Source organism: Salvelinus alpinus, chromosome 18 (genome assembly GCF_045679555.1).
Source record: "Salvelinus alpinus chromosome 18, SLU_Salpinus.1, whole genome shotgun sequence".
Taxonomy (NCBI): domain Eukaryota; kingdom Metazoa; phylum Chordata; class Actinopteri; order Salmoniformes; family Salmonidae; genus Salvelinus; species Salvelinus alpinus.
The window spans coordinates 12117772-12133724 of record NC_092103.1 but is presented as its reverse complement, the minus strand read 5'-3'; the positions used below and the strand labels follow the sequence as shown (position 1 = coordinate 12133724).

The 15953-nt window shown below is 42.7% G+C and overlaps 5 protein-coding genes across 7 annotated transcripts; 1 reads left to right on the top strand and 4 right to left on the bottom strand.

The window, feature by feature from the left end:
• Window positions 1-100: 100 nt before the first annotated feature.
• LOC139543780 (heat shock protein 30) lies at window positions 101-953 on the bottom strand. Its single transcript, XM_071350188.1, has one exon. The coding sequence runs from the start codon at window positions 879-881 to the stop codon at window positions 237-239; it is 645 nt and encodes a 214-aa protein (XP_071206289.1). The 5' UTR covers window positions 882-953; the 3' UTR covers window positions 101-236.
• A 941-nt stretch (window positions 954-1894) lies between these two features.
• Window positions 1895-2723, bottom strand: LOC139544646 (heat shock protein 30-like). Its single transcript, XM_071351957.1, has one exon. The coding sequence runs from the start codon at window positions 2676-2678 to the stop codon at window positions 2034-2036; it is 645 nt and encodes a 214-aa protein (XP_071208058.1). The 5' UTR covers window positions 2679-2723; the 3' UTR covers window positions 1895-2033.
• Window positions 2724-3601: 878 nt separating this feature from the next.
• Window positions 3602-4516, bottom strand: LOC139544645 (heat shock protein 30-like). The gene has a single exon (XM_071351956.1). It carries the CDS (start codon window positions 4469-4471, stop codon window positions 3827-3829), a length of 645 nt encoding a protein of 214 aa, XP_071208057.1. The 5' UTR covers window positions 4472-4516; the 3' UTR covers window positions 3602-3826.
• An 832-nt stretch (window positions 4517-5348) lies between these two features.
• LOC139544644 (heat shock protein 30-like) lies at window positions 5349-6182 on the bottom strand. The gene has a single exon (XM_071351954.1). It carries the CDS (start codon window positions 6128-6130, stop codon window positions 5486-5488), a length of 645 nt encoding a protein of 214 aa, XP_071208055.1. The 5' UTR covers window positions 6131-6182; the 3' UTR covers window positions 5349-5485.
• Window positions 6183-6845: 663 nt separating this feature from the next.
• Window positions 6846-15877, top strand: carm1l (coactivator-associated arginine methyltransferase 1, like). 3 transcript variants are annotated; one of them, XR_011668760.1, is made up of 14 exons: window positions 6846-7069; window positions 8232-8357; window positions 8461-8570; window positions 8664-8768; window positions 8868-8978; window positions 11538-11715; window positions 11821-11911; window positions 14175-14256; window positions 14362-14447; window positions 14599-14688; window positions 14813-14950; window positions 15059-15148; window positions 15380-15488; window positions 15625-15758. XR_011668760.1 is itself a non-coding variant. In XM_071350186.1 (13 exons), the coding sequence occupies exons 1-13, from the start codon at window positions 6898-6900 to the stop codon at window positions 15632-15634; spliced, it is 1389 nt and encodes a 462-aa protein (XP_071206287.1). In that variant the 5' UTR covers window positions 6846-6897; the 3' UTR covers window positions 15635-15877. The 3 variants fall into 3 exon arrangements, 2 of the variants coding, with proteins under 2 accessions (XP_071206287.1, XP_071206288.1); XM_071350186.1 differs by lacking the exon at window positions 15380-15488 and having other exon boundaries at window positions 15625-15877; XM_071350187.1 differs by lacking the exons at window positions 15380-15488; window positions 15625-15758 and having other exon boundaries at window positions 15059-15152.
• Window positions 15878-15953: the final 76 nt, after the last annotated feature.

Below are 15953 nucleotides of genomic sequence, written 5' to 3'. Positions count from 1 at the left end.
AATATCAGGCCAGTGAGCCTTTTGGAAAGTTAACTTTTGATGAGAAATAATGGTCATTATGTTGATATCCATTGAAGAGATCATAACAACTGCAATCTTCTGTAAAATGTTATATTTTATTGATTAAATTAAATAGCATATCATATTGATTGTTACAAGATATGGAATATAAATGCATACAGTATCATAACATGAACAATATGTATTAGAAAATGTATCATCTAGTGTATTAAAAATCAGTCCTCATGTGAAATGGTGTTCTCTTGTTTCTTCTGTGTGTCGGTGGTGCTTCCCTCTGTCTTTGACAGGAATTGTGGGTGTTTCACATCCAGGCTACAGTTGATGGGCACCACTCTCTCTGCCACCTCCTCCTCACCAGATAATGGATTATTTGGTGCCTGGATGTGGAGCTTCCCGTCATGAGCCAGGGAGCAGGTGACTGTCTCAGGATTCACCCCTTCAGGCAGATATAACTCTTGTCTGAACTCTTGGCATCTGTAAGAGTAGGAGCCTTCCCCATCATCCAGCTTCTTCTCTGTCTTCCCACTGACTTTCAGCTTCCTGCCCACCTGCTTGACAGACAACTCCTCTGGGGAAAAGTCTTTAGTGTCCAGTGTCAGGGCAAAGCCGTCTCCCTCTTTATCCATCTTGTAGGAGACTGGTTGGATGGCCACTGAGGATGGGACATTGTCCAACTCTTCAAAGATGTGCTGCTGGAGTTTCTCCATCAGCTCCAGACTGCTCTTGATCTCTAGCAGGTTTCTCTGCAGTAGATCCCGCTGGCTGAGAAGAGGTCGGACCTCTGGCCATAGACTGCGCACAGGCCAGTAGAAGTCCGTCAAGGGGCTTAGGGAAGACTGGAATCCTCGGGAACACAGCATCTTCAGTCAATGTTGAGTGTTGAGTCTTGTGTGTTCAGTGTTGGATGTATTGGTTTCTGTCTCAGCAGGGGGACTTTCACAGCTTTTATATGCTGCCACTTGGAGCTCCAGTGTCTTCAGGAACTTTCCTGTCATTGCCACAGTTCTCCACTGGGTGACACACTGCAGGGAAGTGGTGACGTCACTCCAGCCAGCTTCTAAATCAGGTAGTTCAGTAACAAGCTGGATGGAGTCCGCAGTCCTGAGATATTAGTGGTGCTGTACTTAAAGCAGGTCACCTTTTAAAGGTTTCACTGATGAATGGTTCACTTATCTTAAATATATTTATGACTTTAAAAAGTAGTTTCAACCATATTGCTTTTCACATTAACAGTATGATGGATCATTGGCCATGCATATTCATTGACATGCAATAGTATCAGCAAATCCCAACAAAATTGCCCAAAAGATCACAAGCTACGTTTTAAAGAGAGTTTTTACCACAGGAGTCATTGCAAGAGAGGTTAAAATTTAATTGAACAAATTCTAAAATAATCCAGTGAGAACTCATATTTTGAAGAAAATAAATGCAGATTGTACAGCATTATGAAATTGGTCATGTGTCGATTTTATGTTATTATAAAATTGTTGAAAACGGAAAAGAAATGTGTCTGGCATTATGTTTGTCATATATTTTCGTCTGTTTTTTAATAACAAAAAAATAATATTTTCTAGAAGGTGTGGAAACGATTCACTCACATTCAATGATCTAAAACAGGACAAATGATCAAATAGGACTACATTGCAATTCCTGACAAGTTCACAAAATATTTGTTTTCAGAAGTCAGGTTTATAAACATGTCATAAACATGTTAGAATCAGAACATTTTTAGGAGAGCTTTTTGAAAATTGAATATACTGAAAATGTTCACTGAAAAATATCAGGCCAGTGAGCCTTTTGGAAAGTTAACTTTTGATGAGAAATAATGGTCATTATGTTGATATCCATTGAAGAGATCATAACAACTGCAATCTTCTGTAAAATGTTATATTTTATTGATTAAATAAAATAGCATATCATATTGATTGTTACAAGATATGGAATATAAATGCATACAGTATCATAACATGAACAATATGTATTAGAAAATGTATCATCTAGTGTATTAAAAATCAGTCCTCATGTGAAATGGTGTTCTCTTGTTTCTTCTGTGTGTCGGTGGTGCTTCCCTCTGTGTTTGACAGGAATTGTGGGTGTTTCACATCCAGGCTACAGTTGATGGGCACCACTCTCTCTGCCACCTCCTCCTCACCAGATAATGGATTATTTGGTGCCTGGATGTGGAGCTTCCCGTCATGAGCCAGGGAGCAGGTGACTGTCTCAGGATTCACCCCTTCAGGCAGATATAACTCTTGTCTGAACTCTTGGCATCTGTAAGAGTAGGAGCCTTCCCCATCATCCAGCTTCTTCTCTGTCTTCCCACTGACTTTCAGCTTCCTGCCCACCTGCTTGACAGACAACTCCTCTGGGGAAAAGTCTTTAGTGTCCAGTGTCAGGGCAAAGCCGTCTCCCTCTTTATCCATCTTGTAGGAGACTGGTTGGATGGCCACTGAGGATGGGACATTGTCCAACTCTTCAAAGATGTGCTGCTGGAGTTTCTCCATCAGCTCCAGACTGCTCTTGATCTCTAGCAGGTTTCTCTGCAGTAGATCCCGCTGGCTGAGAAGAGGTCGGACCTCTGGCCATAGACTGCGCACAGGCCAGTAGAAGTCCGTCAAGGGGCTTAGGGAAGACTGGAATCCTCGGGAACACAGCATCTTCAGTCAATGTTGAGTGTTTAGTCTTGTGTGTTCAGTGTTGGATGTATTGATTTCTGTCTCAGCAGGGGGACTTTCACAGCTTTTATATGCTGCCACTTGGAGCTCCAGTGTCTTCAGGAACTTTCCTGTCATTGCCACAGTTCTCCACTGGGTGACACACTGCAGGGAAGTGGTGACGTCACTCCAGCCAGCTTCTAAATCAGGTAGTTCAGTAACAAGCTGGATGGAGTCCGCAGTCCTGAGATATTAGTGGTGCTGTACTTAAAGCAGGTCACCTTTTAAAGGTTTCACTGATGAATGGTTCACTTATCTTAAATATATTTATGACTTTAAAAAGTAGTTTCAACCATATTGCTTTTCACATTAACAGTATGATGGATCATTGGCCATGCATATTCATTGACATGCAATAGTATCAGCAAATCCCAACAAAATTGCCCAAAAGATCACAAGCTACGTTTTAAAGAGAGTTTTTACCACAGGAGTCATTGCAAGAGAGGTCAAAATGTAATTGAACACATTCTAAAATAATCCAGTGAGAACTCATATTTTGAAGAAAATAAATGCAGATTGTACAGCATTATGAAATTGGTCATGTGTCGATTTTATGTTATTATAATATTGTTGAAAATGGAAGAAATGTTTGTCTGGCATTATGTTTGTCATAAATTTACGTCTGTTTTTTAATAACTAAAACAATATTTTCTAGGTGTGGAAACGATTCACTCACATTCAATGATCTAAAACAGGACAAATGATCAAATAGGACTACATTGCAATTTCTGACAAGTTCACAAAACATTTGTTTTCAGAAGTCAGGTTTATAAACATGTCATAAACATGTTAGAATCAGAACATTTTTAGGAGAGCTTTTTGAAAATTGAATATACTGAAAATGTTCAATGAAAAAATATCAGGCCAGTGAGCCTTTTGGAAAGTTAACTTTTGATGAGAAATAATGGTCATTATGTTGATATCCATTGAAGAGATCATAACAACTGCAATCTTCTGTAAAATGTTATATTTTATTGATTAAATAAAATAGCATATCATATTGATTGTTACAAGATATGAAATATAAATGCATACAGTTTCATAACATGAAAAATATGTATTAGCAAATGTATCATCTAGTGTATTAAAAATCAGTCCTCATGTGAAATGGTGTTCTCTTGTTTCTTCTGTGTGTCGGTGGTGCTTCCCTCTGTCTTTGACAGGAATTGTGGGTGTTTCACATCCAGGCTACAGTTGATGGGCACCACTCTCTCTGCCACCTCCTCCTCACCAGATAATGGATTATTTGGTGCCTGGATGTGGAGCTTCCCGTCATAAGCCAGGGAGCAGGTGACTGTCTCAGGATTCACCCCTTCAGGCAGATATAACTCTTGTCTGAACTCTTGGCATCTGTAAGAGTAGGAGCCTTCCCCATCATCCAGATTCTTCTCTGTCTTCCCACTGACTTTCAGCTTCCTGCCCACCTGCTTGACAGACAACTCCTCTGGGGAAAAGTCTTTAGTGTCCAGTGTCAGGGCAAAGCCGTCTCCATCTTTATCCATCTTATAGGAGACTGGTTGGATGGCCACTGAGGATGGGACATTTTCCAACTCTTCAAAGATGTGCTGCTGGAGTTTCTCCATCAGCTCCAGACTGCTCTTGATCTCTATCAGGTTTCTCTGCAGTAGATCCCGCTGGCTGAGAAGAGGTCGGACCTCTGGCCATAGACTGCGCACAGGCCAGTAGAAGTCCGTCAAGGGGCTTAGGGAAGACTGGAATCCTCGGGAACACAGCATCTTCAGTCAATGTTGAGTGTTTAGTCTTGTGTGTTCAGTGTTGGATGTATTGGTTTCTGTCTCAGCAGGGGGACTTTCACAGCTTTTATATGCTGCCACTTGGCGCTCCAGTGTCTTCAGGAACATTCCTGTCATTCCCACAGTTCTCCACTGGGTGACACACTGCAGGGAAGTGGTGACGTCACTCCAGCCAGCTTCTAAATCAGGTAGTTCAGTAACAAGCTGGATGGAGTCCACAGTCCTAAGATATTAGTGGTGCTGTACTTAAAGCAGGTCACCTTTTAAAGGTTTCACTGATGAATGGTTCACTTATCTTAAATATATTTATGACTTTAAAAAGTAGTTTCAACCATATTGCTTTTCACATTAACAGTATGATGGATCATTGGCCATGCATATTCATTGACATGCAATAGTATCAGCAAATCCCAACAAAATTGGACAAAAGATCACAAGCTACGTTTTAAAGAGAGTTTTTACCACAGGAGTCATTGCAAGAGAGGTGTTTGTTTGTCTGGCATTATGTTTGTCATATATTTTCGTCTGTTTTTTAATAACTAAAAAATAATATTTTCTAGAAGGTGTGGAAACTATTCACTCACATTCAATGATCTAAAACAGGACAAATGATCAAATAGGACTACATTGCAAGTCCTGACAAGTTCACAAAACATTTGTTTTCAGAAGTCAGGTTTATAAACATGTCATAAACATGTTAGAATCAGAACATTTTTAGGAGAGCTTTTTGAAAATTGAATATACTGAAAATGTTCACTGAAAAATATCAGGCCAGTGAGCCTTTTGGAAAGTTAACTTTTGATGAGAAATAATGGTCATTATGTTGATATCCATTGAAGAGATCATAACAACTGCAATCTTCTGTAAAATGTTATTTTATTGATTAAATAAAATAGCATATCGTATTGATTGTTACAAGATATGAAATATAAATGCCAACAGTTTCATAACATGAAAAATATGTATTAGAAAATGTATCATCTAGTGTATTAAACATCAGTCCTCATGTGAAATGGTGTTCTCTTGTTTCTTCTGTGTGTCGGTGGTGCTTCCCTCTGTCTTTGACAGGAATTGTGGGGGTTTTACATCCAGGCTACAGTTGATGGGCACCACTCTCTCTGCCACCTCCTCCTCACCAGATAATGGATTATTTGGTGCCTGGATGTGGAGCTTCCCGTCATGAGCCAGGGAGCAGGTGACTGTCTCAGGATTCACCCATTCAGGCAGATATAACTCTTGTCTGAACTCTTGGCATCTGTAAGAGTAGGAGCCTTCCCCATCATCCAGATTCTTCTCTGTCTTCCCACTGACTTTCAGCTTCCTGCCCACCTGCTTGACAGACAACTCCTCTGGGGAAAAGTCTTTAGTGTCCAGTGTCAGGGCAAAGCCGTCTCCCTCTTTATCCATCTTATAGGAGACTGGTTGGATGGCCACAGAGGATGGGACATTGTCCAACTCTTCAAAGATGTGCTGCTGGAGTTTCTCCATCTGCTCCAGACTGCTCTTGATCTCTAGCAGGTTTCTCTGCAGTAGATCCCGCTGGCTGAGAAGGGGTCGGACCTCTGGCCATAGACTGCGCACAGGCCAGTAGAAGTCCGTCAAGGGGCTGAGGGAAGACTGGAATCCTCGGGAACACAGCATCTTCGGTCAATGTTGAGTGTTGAGTCTTGTGTGTTCAGTGTTGGATGTATTGGTTTCTGTCTCAGCATAGGGACTTTCACAGCTTTTATATGCTGCCACTTGGGGCTCCAGTGTCTTCAGGAACTTTCCTGTCATTGCCACAGTTCTCCACTGGGTGACACACTGCAGGGAAGTGGTGACGTCACTCCAGCCAACTTCTAAATCAGGAAGTTCAGGACCAAGCCCAATATATTCCACATTCATCAGGAGTTAGTCCTGCTGTGCTTAACACTGCTAGGTTTTCAATGATATCAATAGACTAAGCTGTCCTCTTTAGTGTCATTCAACATAGTAAAAAAGTGAACAAAATAGAACATGAGTGAAAGTCAGTTTTATTCAAGTGAAAGTGTTTATTATAATGTTAGAAAAAGGTGTTTCGCGCTGAATTTGGAAGTTATCCAAGCACTGAATATACAAATATGTATTTGAAAAATTCGAAATAAATTGTGTTTATTTTCTTTGCCTTTATACATTAATAAACTTTTATCTGTTCAGATTCTTCAATGCGTTTGCCTAAATTGCTGTACTAGATTAGCTAAATCTAGCCATGGTTAATATATATATATATATATAAATAGATTGTAACTTCTCTTTTTGTTCAAAGCATATTCCTATACACAGTCTGTCCCCGCCCCTTGACTCCCTACCAGAGCTCCTTCCCCTCCCACCTCAACCAAACTCAGACACATCTACAGAACCTTACTACAGAAGTTACGACAGCTGCGACCATGGAGACCATGGAGAGGAGTTCAGAAATGACCTGTTTTTCCATCAATCTGTTCACTGTGAATGAGGACCAGGTACAGGGAGAGATAGAGGTGGCCAAACAGAGGCAACACCAAGGCCTTTCTCTACAGTTGAGCACAGGGCTGGAGGAGACAGAGCTCACTATTCAGGATGGTATGTACACATGCAAGAAACAAGAACAAGCTAATATATCAAATGACTGTTTTTTTATTTGTATACATCATACTAGCTCTTTCCATATGAGTACAATCAAGAAGAAATAGTGATCTTTGTTTCTGAATAAAATTGCCAATAGCTTTTTTTTTCTAAAGACAAAAAAATGAAATGCATTGTCCTCTCTCTGGTCTATGAGAAGTCCATGTATGTATGTGTGTGGGAGTGTATGACATTTTCCTACAGTCTTTCCCATATGGCAATTTTACTTCTTTCTGTGTGGTCGCTGGACAGGCAATGCTGAAAGGTCTGTGAGATTTACTACCCAGTTGTGTGCACCCTATGTGCGTGCGTGCGTGCGTGCGTGCGTGCGTGCGTGCGTGCGTGCGTGCGTGCGTGCGTGCGTGCGTGAGAGAGAAATCAAATAAAATCTAAATGTATTAGTCACACGTGCCGTATAAGTGTAGAGTTGATCATGAAATGCTTACTGACGAGCCCTTTCCCAACAATGCTCTTTAAAAAGTAAGCAAATGAACAAATAAAAATAGAAAATAGTGACACAACAAATAACAATAATGGAGCTCTATGCAAGGAGTCCCTGTACCGAGTCAATGTGCAGCGGCACGAGGTAGTTGAGGTAATATGTACATGTAGGTAGGGGTAAAAATGACTCGCCGATCAGGATAGATAATAGTAGCAGCAGCATATGTTGAGAGTGTGAATGTGTGTGTATGTGTGTATGTGGGGCGTCAATATGCACGCGTGTGTGTGTGCGCGTGCGTGTCTGACTCCGTTGTTATGGAGTTCTACTGGACAGTATTTACCTAGACTGTGTTTTCCTATACTATACGGTACAGTGGTCCTAGCCGCTATAGCTCTCTGCCTGCTGGTGCACAGGATCAGATAGTGCCGCTACACATTAGTAGCCTCGTGCTGCCAGAGTATGCTGAAGGTTTTCTTAGGTTAAGGTCTGACATTGTTATTTATGGTTCCTTTGCTGATACGTTTGCAAAAGGCCAAGAACAAATGAATGGACTTGGGGTAGATAACTCAGAGGAACAGCCCCCTTGATAGTGGATGACACAGAATACAGTGAGAATACAGAGATCTTGTATTTGTGTGTATTTGAATTAACTGTCTGTTGTGTTTTTTTCTTTTGCAGGTGATGGGGTCTGTGTTTTCAAATTCACAGTCACCAGGGAAACAGACTGTTGTCGGGTGGGCACCCAATCTTTCCTCATCACCGTTGGCTGCCTGAGTGTTCTCTTGCAATTCAGAACACAGAGTGGTAAGGGCACACATAAAACTACTCACGTTAGCTAAAATGGAAGCCTACTTTACACAGTCAAAAAGAGTTTTCATGCATAAAGCCCGTTGTTTTCTGACCCCAGAGTTTCAGGAGTTCCACGTACAGCTGAGAAGAGAAGATAAGTCAGCAGAAAGGCAACAATCAGTGTTTGACCAGAGAACTGAAGACTCCTCAGCCCTGCAGTACTTCCAGGTAGTTTTACTGTACCAGTCAACTAGGCCCACAGAGAGACAAACTGGTGGTGTACTAGGTTGTGAATGAACCTCGTCCTCCCTTCTTCTGTAGTTTTATGGCTGTCTATCACAACAACAGAATATGCTGCAGGATTATTTGAGGACAGCCACGTATCAAAAGGCCATTCTGCTAAACGAGATGGACTTCAAGGACAAGGTAAGAGTGGAACCACACATATCCATTGAAGCTGATCGTGTCTTACATTTTGTCTGTTACTGCATGTAGATGTAAGGTCTGGCTCCTTCCTGTACCCAGATAGTACTTGATGTTGGCAGTGGATCAGGGATCCTGTCTTTCTTCGCCATCCAGGCAGGAGCGAAGAGGGTATATGCTGTGGAGGCCAGCCCTGTAGCCAAATTTGCAGAGGTAAAGGCATCTGTTTTACCTTTCAACCTTACGGCCAACTCTGGCAGCATCTGATTGTTTTCCTATCAACCTTCCAGGAAATGTGAAAGTTATTGTTTAACGAGCATCCTTTTGCACTTTAACATGCGCTATCTGGCATTTTCAATCTATAGCACCAGAATTCTTAATAATTGCTCAAATGTGTGTATTGTATGATGAATAGGTGGTTACTTTAGTAACGTCATTGTTCTGTTGAGATGATTGAACGTTCTATGCTGCTTTGAAAATCAGATTTATGTTCCTGCTGTTTTAGCAGCTTAAACCACTTACGCCTAGAAAGAGAAGGAAAACCTTACGGCTTTGACCAGTGAATAAAGTCATTTGTATTGCTTGGCCCGAAACACCCGGGGTAAAGATGATGAATCACTTATCACAGCCCTAATCGCCTGTGTTGTCAACACATCTAGCTCAAACCTCATGGTGTCGACGTGGAGCCAAGGACAAAGCCTTGATGAAAACCGCACAACCCTGGAAACGCTATCTCAGCGAGAGTCACACCTCCAGAACAGAACAGCCCCCATAAAACGGACCTCGTGCTTCACACACGGAGCATGACATTCTGAGGGTGTAATGATTTGAGGCCGCTCTTGGCCCAGAAACCAGCTTGAGGGTGAAGGAAACATATTTTCATGGATGGATGGCCTCTAGCTTAACAGTCAGGCATAGTTCTGTTCTATTTCTACTCTACTGGTGCTTGTTTCTACACTGCAACCAGATGTGTCCCTTCATATTTCTTTTCTTCCACATTGCAGCTGATCTGCCAATAGCCGAACCGTATCCTCAGTTTGACAAAATGGTGGACATCCATAATGTATTCCTGTTGGGGTGGTTGCATGGTCTCTCTGAGCAGGCTGAATCCCCATCATACTGTAGGCCTACACTGAGGTCTATATAAACAGTGTGAGCCAGAGCCTGGGACCACCCCTGTGGACGCCTGGCCAGCGTCAGTGTGCACGTGCATGTGCATGGGTCACTGCCTCACAAGAACGCTCCACAGGCCGAGGTCTGGATTAAACAGGAAGGGTGCTCTGCCACGGTGTGGGATGATGACCTACGCAGACAGCAAGAGAAAACCAACCAGCGTGGACAATGTCCTTTTGAAACAATATTATGAGGGGCTCCGTCACACTCCCAGTCAGAGGGTCTTGCCTGGCCAGCATGACCTGGTTTATGTTTTTAATACACCATATGCTTCAGTCTCTCAGTAATCGAAAGACCCAGCAGTCTGTTCCTCTCACTCTGTGTGCATGGAGAGCATTTCCATGTAAAAGGACCCATGAGCATCAACATGTGAAGTTCATAGGAGCATATCAAATTGTGTGTGAAATGAAAGCTAAGAGTCTATATTTTGGGGAAATTAAGGCATATATACATTTTTCTACCATTTGCCATCCTAAAAATCTGGACTAACAAACTGATGGAAAAGGGTTCTTAGACCACAACATCAACCAGTAAAAGGTATGAGAAATACATCAAAACACAATGTTGAAGTAAAGACCCCTGCCAACTAATATCAATACTTATGTTTCGTTTTGGATCAATTATTTGCTTTAAGAAACTTTCTGCCTTGTGATTCCGTTACCCAAAACCCACATATCTTTAAGACATTTTTAATGTGATAGAAACTCATAATTCTGTTACCAAATCGGAATTACTGCAATTGAATTGTCTACAATGGGAAATCATAGTAGTCACAGACCACAGTTGGGTTCACCTGCTACTGTCCTCCCTTCCTCTGGCATTCTGTTATGTTCAGCTTATTGCTCTTTTCTTTCTCTCGCCTGGTGGTCAAAGTTAGAGTGTTAAAACAGTCTGGACAACCTCTCTCTCTCTCTCTCTCTCTCTCTCTCTCTCTCTCTCTCTCTCTCTCTCTCTCTCTCTCTCTCTCTCTCTCTCTCTCTCTCTCTCTCTCTCTCTCTCTCTCTCTCTCTCTCTCTCTCTCTCCTCTTTCCATTTACTGTAACAAGCATCCTCACCCACTGAGCAGACGTGGTGGCATAAAAAACTGTGGGAGAATTTACCGTAATTCTGTGCACCAAATTGTGCACAAAGTTGTATGGTTTGTTAAATGTTTAAATCAATTGTTTTGTTTGGCATACATTTTAAAGTGAAAAATCTGAGTCAAAGCGTAATTCCGTTACCATGGAATTGCCCTGGAGCAGCAGCCCAGCAGCTCTCGCATCAGTAAAGTAGAACTCCCTGTTGACACAGCAGGGAAGTGTAATGTACCAGAGCACTTCATGGGAGAGTTTGCATGCATGAGGGTTTACCAAAACACAATTTGTCAACAGCTAATTATTTCTCTCTAATTTTAGACAGCAGATTAATGCAATTTCAGGTAAAGAAACAAACTACAAATACCCTTGATCCAAGACATCTGCTCTCAAAGGTACTACACAGGATGTCTTCATCAAAGCCTCAGACGTGCAGTGGTGCATCAGTAAGATCAGACCCTACCTGACTCAAAAAACAAATGTCATTTTTGGGGGGGACAGCAAATGTTTTGTGTTTTCCCTTCAGATGCTTGTGAAGAGCAATAGTCTGTCAGATAGGATCATAGTCCTGGCTGGAAAGATTGAGGAGGTGTCGTGCCCTGAGCAGGTGGACGTGATCATCTCAGAGCCCATTGGCTACATGCTGCTGAACGAGAGGATGCTGGAGAGCTACCTCCACTCCAGGAAGTGGCTGAAACCCAAGGGTCAGTTAAGTTCCAACAGAGGCTATTTTCCATGCTGTGATTGATCTGTTGATAGTTTTGTTCAGCTAATGTTACACCAAACATGTCTCTCTTCTACCTATTCAGGTATGATGTTCCCAACCTGTAGTGACATGCACCTCGCTCCCTTCACTGACGAGCAGCTCTACATCGAGCACTATGGACGCTCTAGCTTCTGGTGAGAGAATAAACACCACGTTTCAGAATCTGTCACGTGTCATTTCGGCACCACAAGGTGAAGGCTGAACTCAAATAAACGTTCTTATTAGTTTCGTATTCTGGATTTGTGCTGCTTTCCATAGGGGGTTTCACAGTTGGCATCAGTGCTAACTTAACTCGTACTTAACTGTGACAGCGGTGTGTGTGTGTGGCTACCATGAAAACACAGTGAACTGCTGTATGGGATGAGCTCATAGTACTCTCCTCCCCCCTCTCTCCTCTCCTTCTGGGGAGAAGCAGAGCAGAGCAGAGCAGGATGCCAGTGCGTTAACAGACCATGATTGACCCCGCCTCACAGCCCCACAAAGCCTCTCAGTTTGGGCCTGGCCCTGCCTGACGCTCCCCTCCCCTCCATCTCCATGAGTCTCTGTGACTGTTTACAGCTGTGTCCATGAGGGTTTATTTGACATCCCCCCACAGAGGCCCGGGCAGGCTGTGGGGCTATGCAACATGCCAGGAGGCTAATCGGTCCCCCACCCACCCGCAGCTCCAGGTCCGACTGGCACTGGGCTGTGACCCCAGTCAAGCGGGTTTCCTGTCAACGTAAAACGCTCCAGTTCAGTCCAAACCTGACTCACACATACCCTCTCGAACCCCCTCTACTCAGATAACTGTCCACACATTGCCAGTGGCAGAAGACACAGAGACATAGAGAGAAATGTAAAGAAAATATCTGCTGTTCAAATATTGTTGGTTAGAGATAGGGCAATATGGCAATTATCTTTGCCTGTAGTTTTCCTCCCTCACTACATTCAACACATGAGCGCAGATGCCATGCTTACATGGAGATACTGGATAGATGTTGTAATGCTCCTCTGTGAATCCTCTGCCTTCCCTCTCACTTACACACCTACACTTCATGACCAAAAGTATGTGGACACCTGCTAGTCGAACATCTCATTCCAAAATCTTTGGTATTAATATGGAGTTGGTCCCCCCCCTTTGCTGCTATAACAGCCTCCACTCTTCTGGGAAGGTTTTCCACTAGATGTCGGAACATTGCTTCCAGTCAGCCACAAGAGCATTGGTGAGGTCAGGCACTGATGTTGGGCGATTAGGCCTGGCTCGCAGTCGGCATTCTAATTCATCCCAAAGGTGTTCGATGGGGTTGAGGTCAGGGCTCTGTGCAGGCCAGTCAAGTTCTTCCACACCGATCTCAACAAACCATTTCTGTATGGACCTCGCTTTGTGCACAGGGGCATTGTCATGCTGAAACAGGAAAGAGCCTTCCCCAAACTGTTGCCACAAAGTTGGAAACCTATTTCTTGAAGCTCCTGAAGAACAGTTATTGTGCTGACGTTGCTTCCAGAGGCAGTTTGGAACCCAGTAATGAGTGTTGCAACCGAGGACAGACAATTTTTACGTGCTACGCGCTTCAGCACTCGGCGGTCCCGTTCTGTGAGCTTGTGTGGCATACCACCTCGCGGCTGAGCCGTTGTTGCTCCTAGACGTTTCCACTTCACAATAACAGCACTTACAGTTGACCGGGGCAGCTCTAGCAGGGCAGACATTTGACAAACTGACTTGTTGGAAAGGTGACATCCTATGATGGTGCCACATTGAAAGTCACTGAGCTCTTCGTTTAAGGCCATTCTACTGCCAATGTTTGTCTATGGAGATTGCATGGCGGTGTGCTCGATTTTATACACCTGTCAGCAAAATGTGGCTGAAATAGCCAAATACACTAATTTAAAGGAGTGTCCACATACTTTTGTAGTTATATTGTATATCACCCGCACCAGTTCACTAGTGCTGACAGCATCCTCACTCAAGCTTGAACATACTGAAAAGGTTATTAGTGATAATCTAATGCACTTCATCTCACACACATCTTGTGTTTCACATGCAAGTCTTTTATACCACCCATTTATAACAATACGGGACCAAAGACACTTCACCAAGATGGGACGTGCAACGAAATCAACGGTGTCATATATACACTTCACTTTTCCCCTTGAAGCTATATAAAGTTACAAGATAGTGGTCTGCATGCCTTTTCCAGCAAGAGGGCTATGGTGTAATGTCTGTCTTTGCTCCACTACTATGAGGAGGGGACAAGCCTTTTCAGTTTTTAGGAATGCAGAAATCATTCTTAACCTGGTGCTCATACATTTTACAGCATGAATTTCAGTTGTGTCTGCCTGGACAAGTTAGACTTAAGTGCAGAATCTTCTGATCTAATACATGATGCGCCTTGTTGTTCTGCCACACTCCGTTTGCAGGCACCAGACCTGTTTCTATGGGGTTAACCTGAGTGGTCTTCACAGTTCTGCAGTTGATGAGTTTTTCAAACAGCCCATAGTTGTGAGTACCTCGGTTTAATGAGGCTAGAATTGCGTTCATGCTGATATATACTGTGAAATAATACAACGGTGTTCAATTTGCCTCACTGTCCTCATTTTGCTGTAGGATACATTTGAGATGTCGATTCTAATGGCAAAATCTGTCAAGCACTGCATCAATTTCATGGAGGCAAAAGAAGAGGACTTACACAGGTGATTGTCTAAGTCCTTTGTCAACAACAACACAAATGTAATTGCACGGCTCTTATTATGAGCTATGAAACTGTATTGGCAGATAAGAGAAAATCTGTGATAATGACAGAATGTCGCTGTAATAAACATTCCATTTCAATATGTTTTGCAGGATGGAGATTCCATTTGTGTTTAAACTGCTCCAGTCTGGATTGATCCATGGGCTAGCCTTCTGGTTTGACGTAGCATTTATAGGATCCAAGTAAGACCTCTTGGAGTGGTGTTTTTCAATTATTTTCATTGTTAAAAAAACAAACAAGGTTTGTCTCAGGCTCCAGGGGGTACAGTAGATATACTCTGTTCATTTGAATCCTTTCTCTCTGCAGGATGACAGTGTGGCTGTCCACTGCTCCTAGTGAACCTCTGACTCACTGGTACCAGGTCCGCTGTCTCTTCCAGACCCCTCTGTTTGGCAAGGTGGGACAGACTCTGTCCGGATCTGTCCAGTTCATAGCCAACACAAGGTAAGCCGGAGAAGGACAGTGTCTGTACTATAGAAATGGAATGTGGGAAATGGAAACAATATTATACAGAGATTATATTGCTTGCTTTTTGCTCTTCATCTCTACCAGGCAGAGCTATGACATTCACATCACAGCAGTCGTTGATCAGTCAGGCTTCAAATCTGGCAACAGTTTGGATCTAAAGAACCCGTTCTTCAGGTGAGCAGCTGCTGTTTGGTTCAACAGTGAGATTCAATTATGTCTTATTCTTCTATGTATGCAGATGTCTATAATGTTGGTCCATAGCAGAAGCTTAAATTCTCTTCATATCCTATCAATTAATACAGCTTTTGGTAGAAGTGAGTAGATATGGTAGTATTGTTATTTCCTACTTGCCTAATGTGCTCTGTAGTGTGCCTGGACTACACCTCTGTCTGTCTGCCTGTTTAGGGTACACAGTTGGCTGCTGGTGTAAGAACCTCCAGACAATGCAGGAGCAAAGAGTGTGGACAGACCCTTTACAGAGTAGTGTGGCACAAGCCCCGGGACTATAGGCTAGGTAAAGTACACCTGAACTGCCCTGCAGGGTCAGTAGTGTAGTCCATGACATATCCCCTTTGTAGGAAAGTGCATAGTTCCATCCAACAGGAGTTTGACTTTGTTTGTTTGGTTAAAAATGCATTTTCTTTCCAAAGGTATGCCTGAAGTGATGATCACCAATCAAGTTCCTTGATGTCCTTCGCTATAAAACTGTCCATGAAAGAACTTTGAATGTACATGAATATGTTTTTATTTTGCATAAACATATAGCCAAAGCTACATTTCATGCATTATAGTGTACAGGGACACCAAGTGGATCTACAATAGTAATGCACTAAGAGAGAGATACACGTGTATGTATTGTAAACCTGTAATACGAAACCAATAAACTTGTGTTATCCATAACAATAACCTATCATTACTTCTCTAATCAACACATATCTGGTTCCATTTTGGTCCCGGGCTCGTTAGCTCTTACTTGGAT

Coding starts and splice junctions, on each gene's coding strand:
- LOC139544644 (XM_071351954.1), bottom strand. CDS start 6,130: ATGCTGTGTTCCCGAGGATTCCAGTCTTCCCTCAGCCCCTTGACGGAC.
- LOC139544646 (XM_071351957.1), bottom strand. CDS start 2,678: ATGCTGTGTTCCCGAGGATTCCAGTCTTCCCTAAGCCCCTTGACGGAC.
- carm1l (XM_071350186.1), top strand. CDS start 6,898: ATGGAGACCATGGAGAGGAGTTCAGAAATGACCTGTTTTTCCATCAAT. Junction 8,769..8,867: donor AGATGGACTTCAAGGACAAG/GTAAGAGTGGAA, acceptor TCCTGTACCCAG/ATAGTACTTGATGTTGGCAG. Junction 11,716..11,820: donor GAAGTGGCTGAAACCCAAGG/GTCAGTTAAGTT, acceptor CTACCTATTCAG/GTATGATGTTCCCAACCTGT.
- LOC139544645 (XM_071351956.1), bottom strand. CDS start 4,471: ATGCTGTGTTCCCGAGGATTCCAGTCTTCCCTAAGCCCCTTGACGGAC.
- LOC139543780 (XM_071350188.1), bottom strand. CDS start 881: ATGCTGTGTTCCCGAGGATTCCAGTCTTCCCTAAGCCCCTTGACGGAC.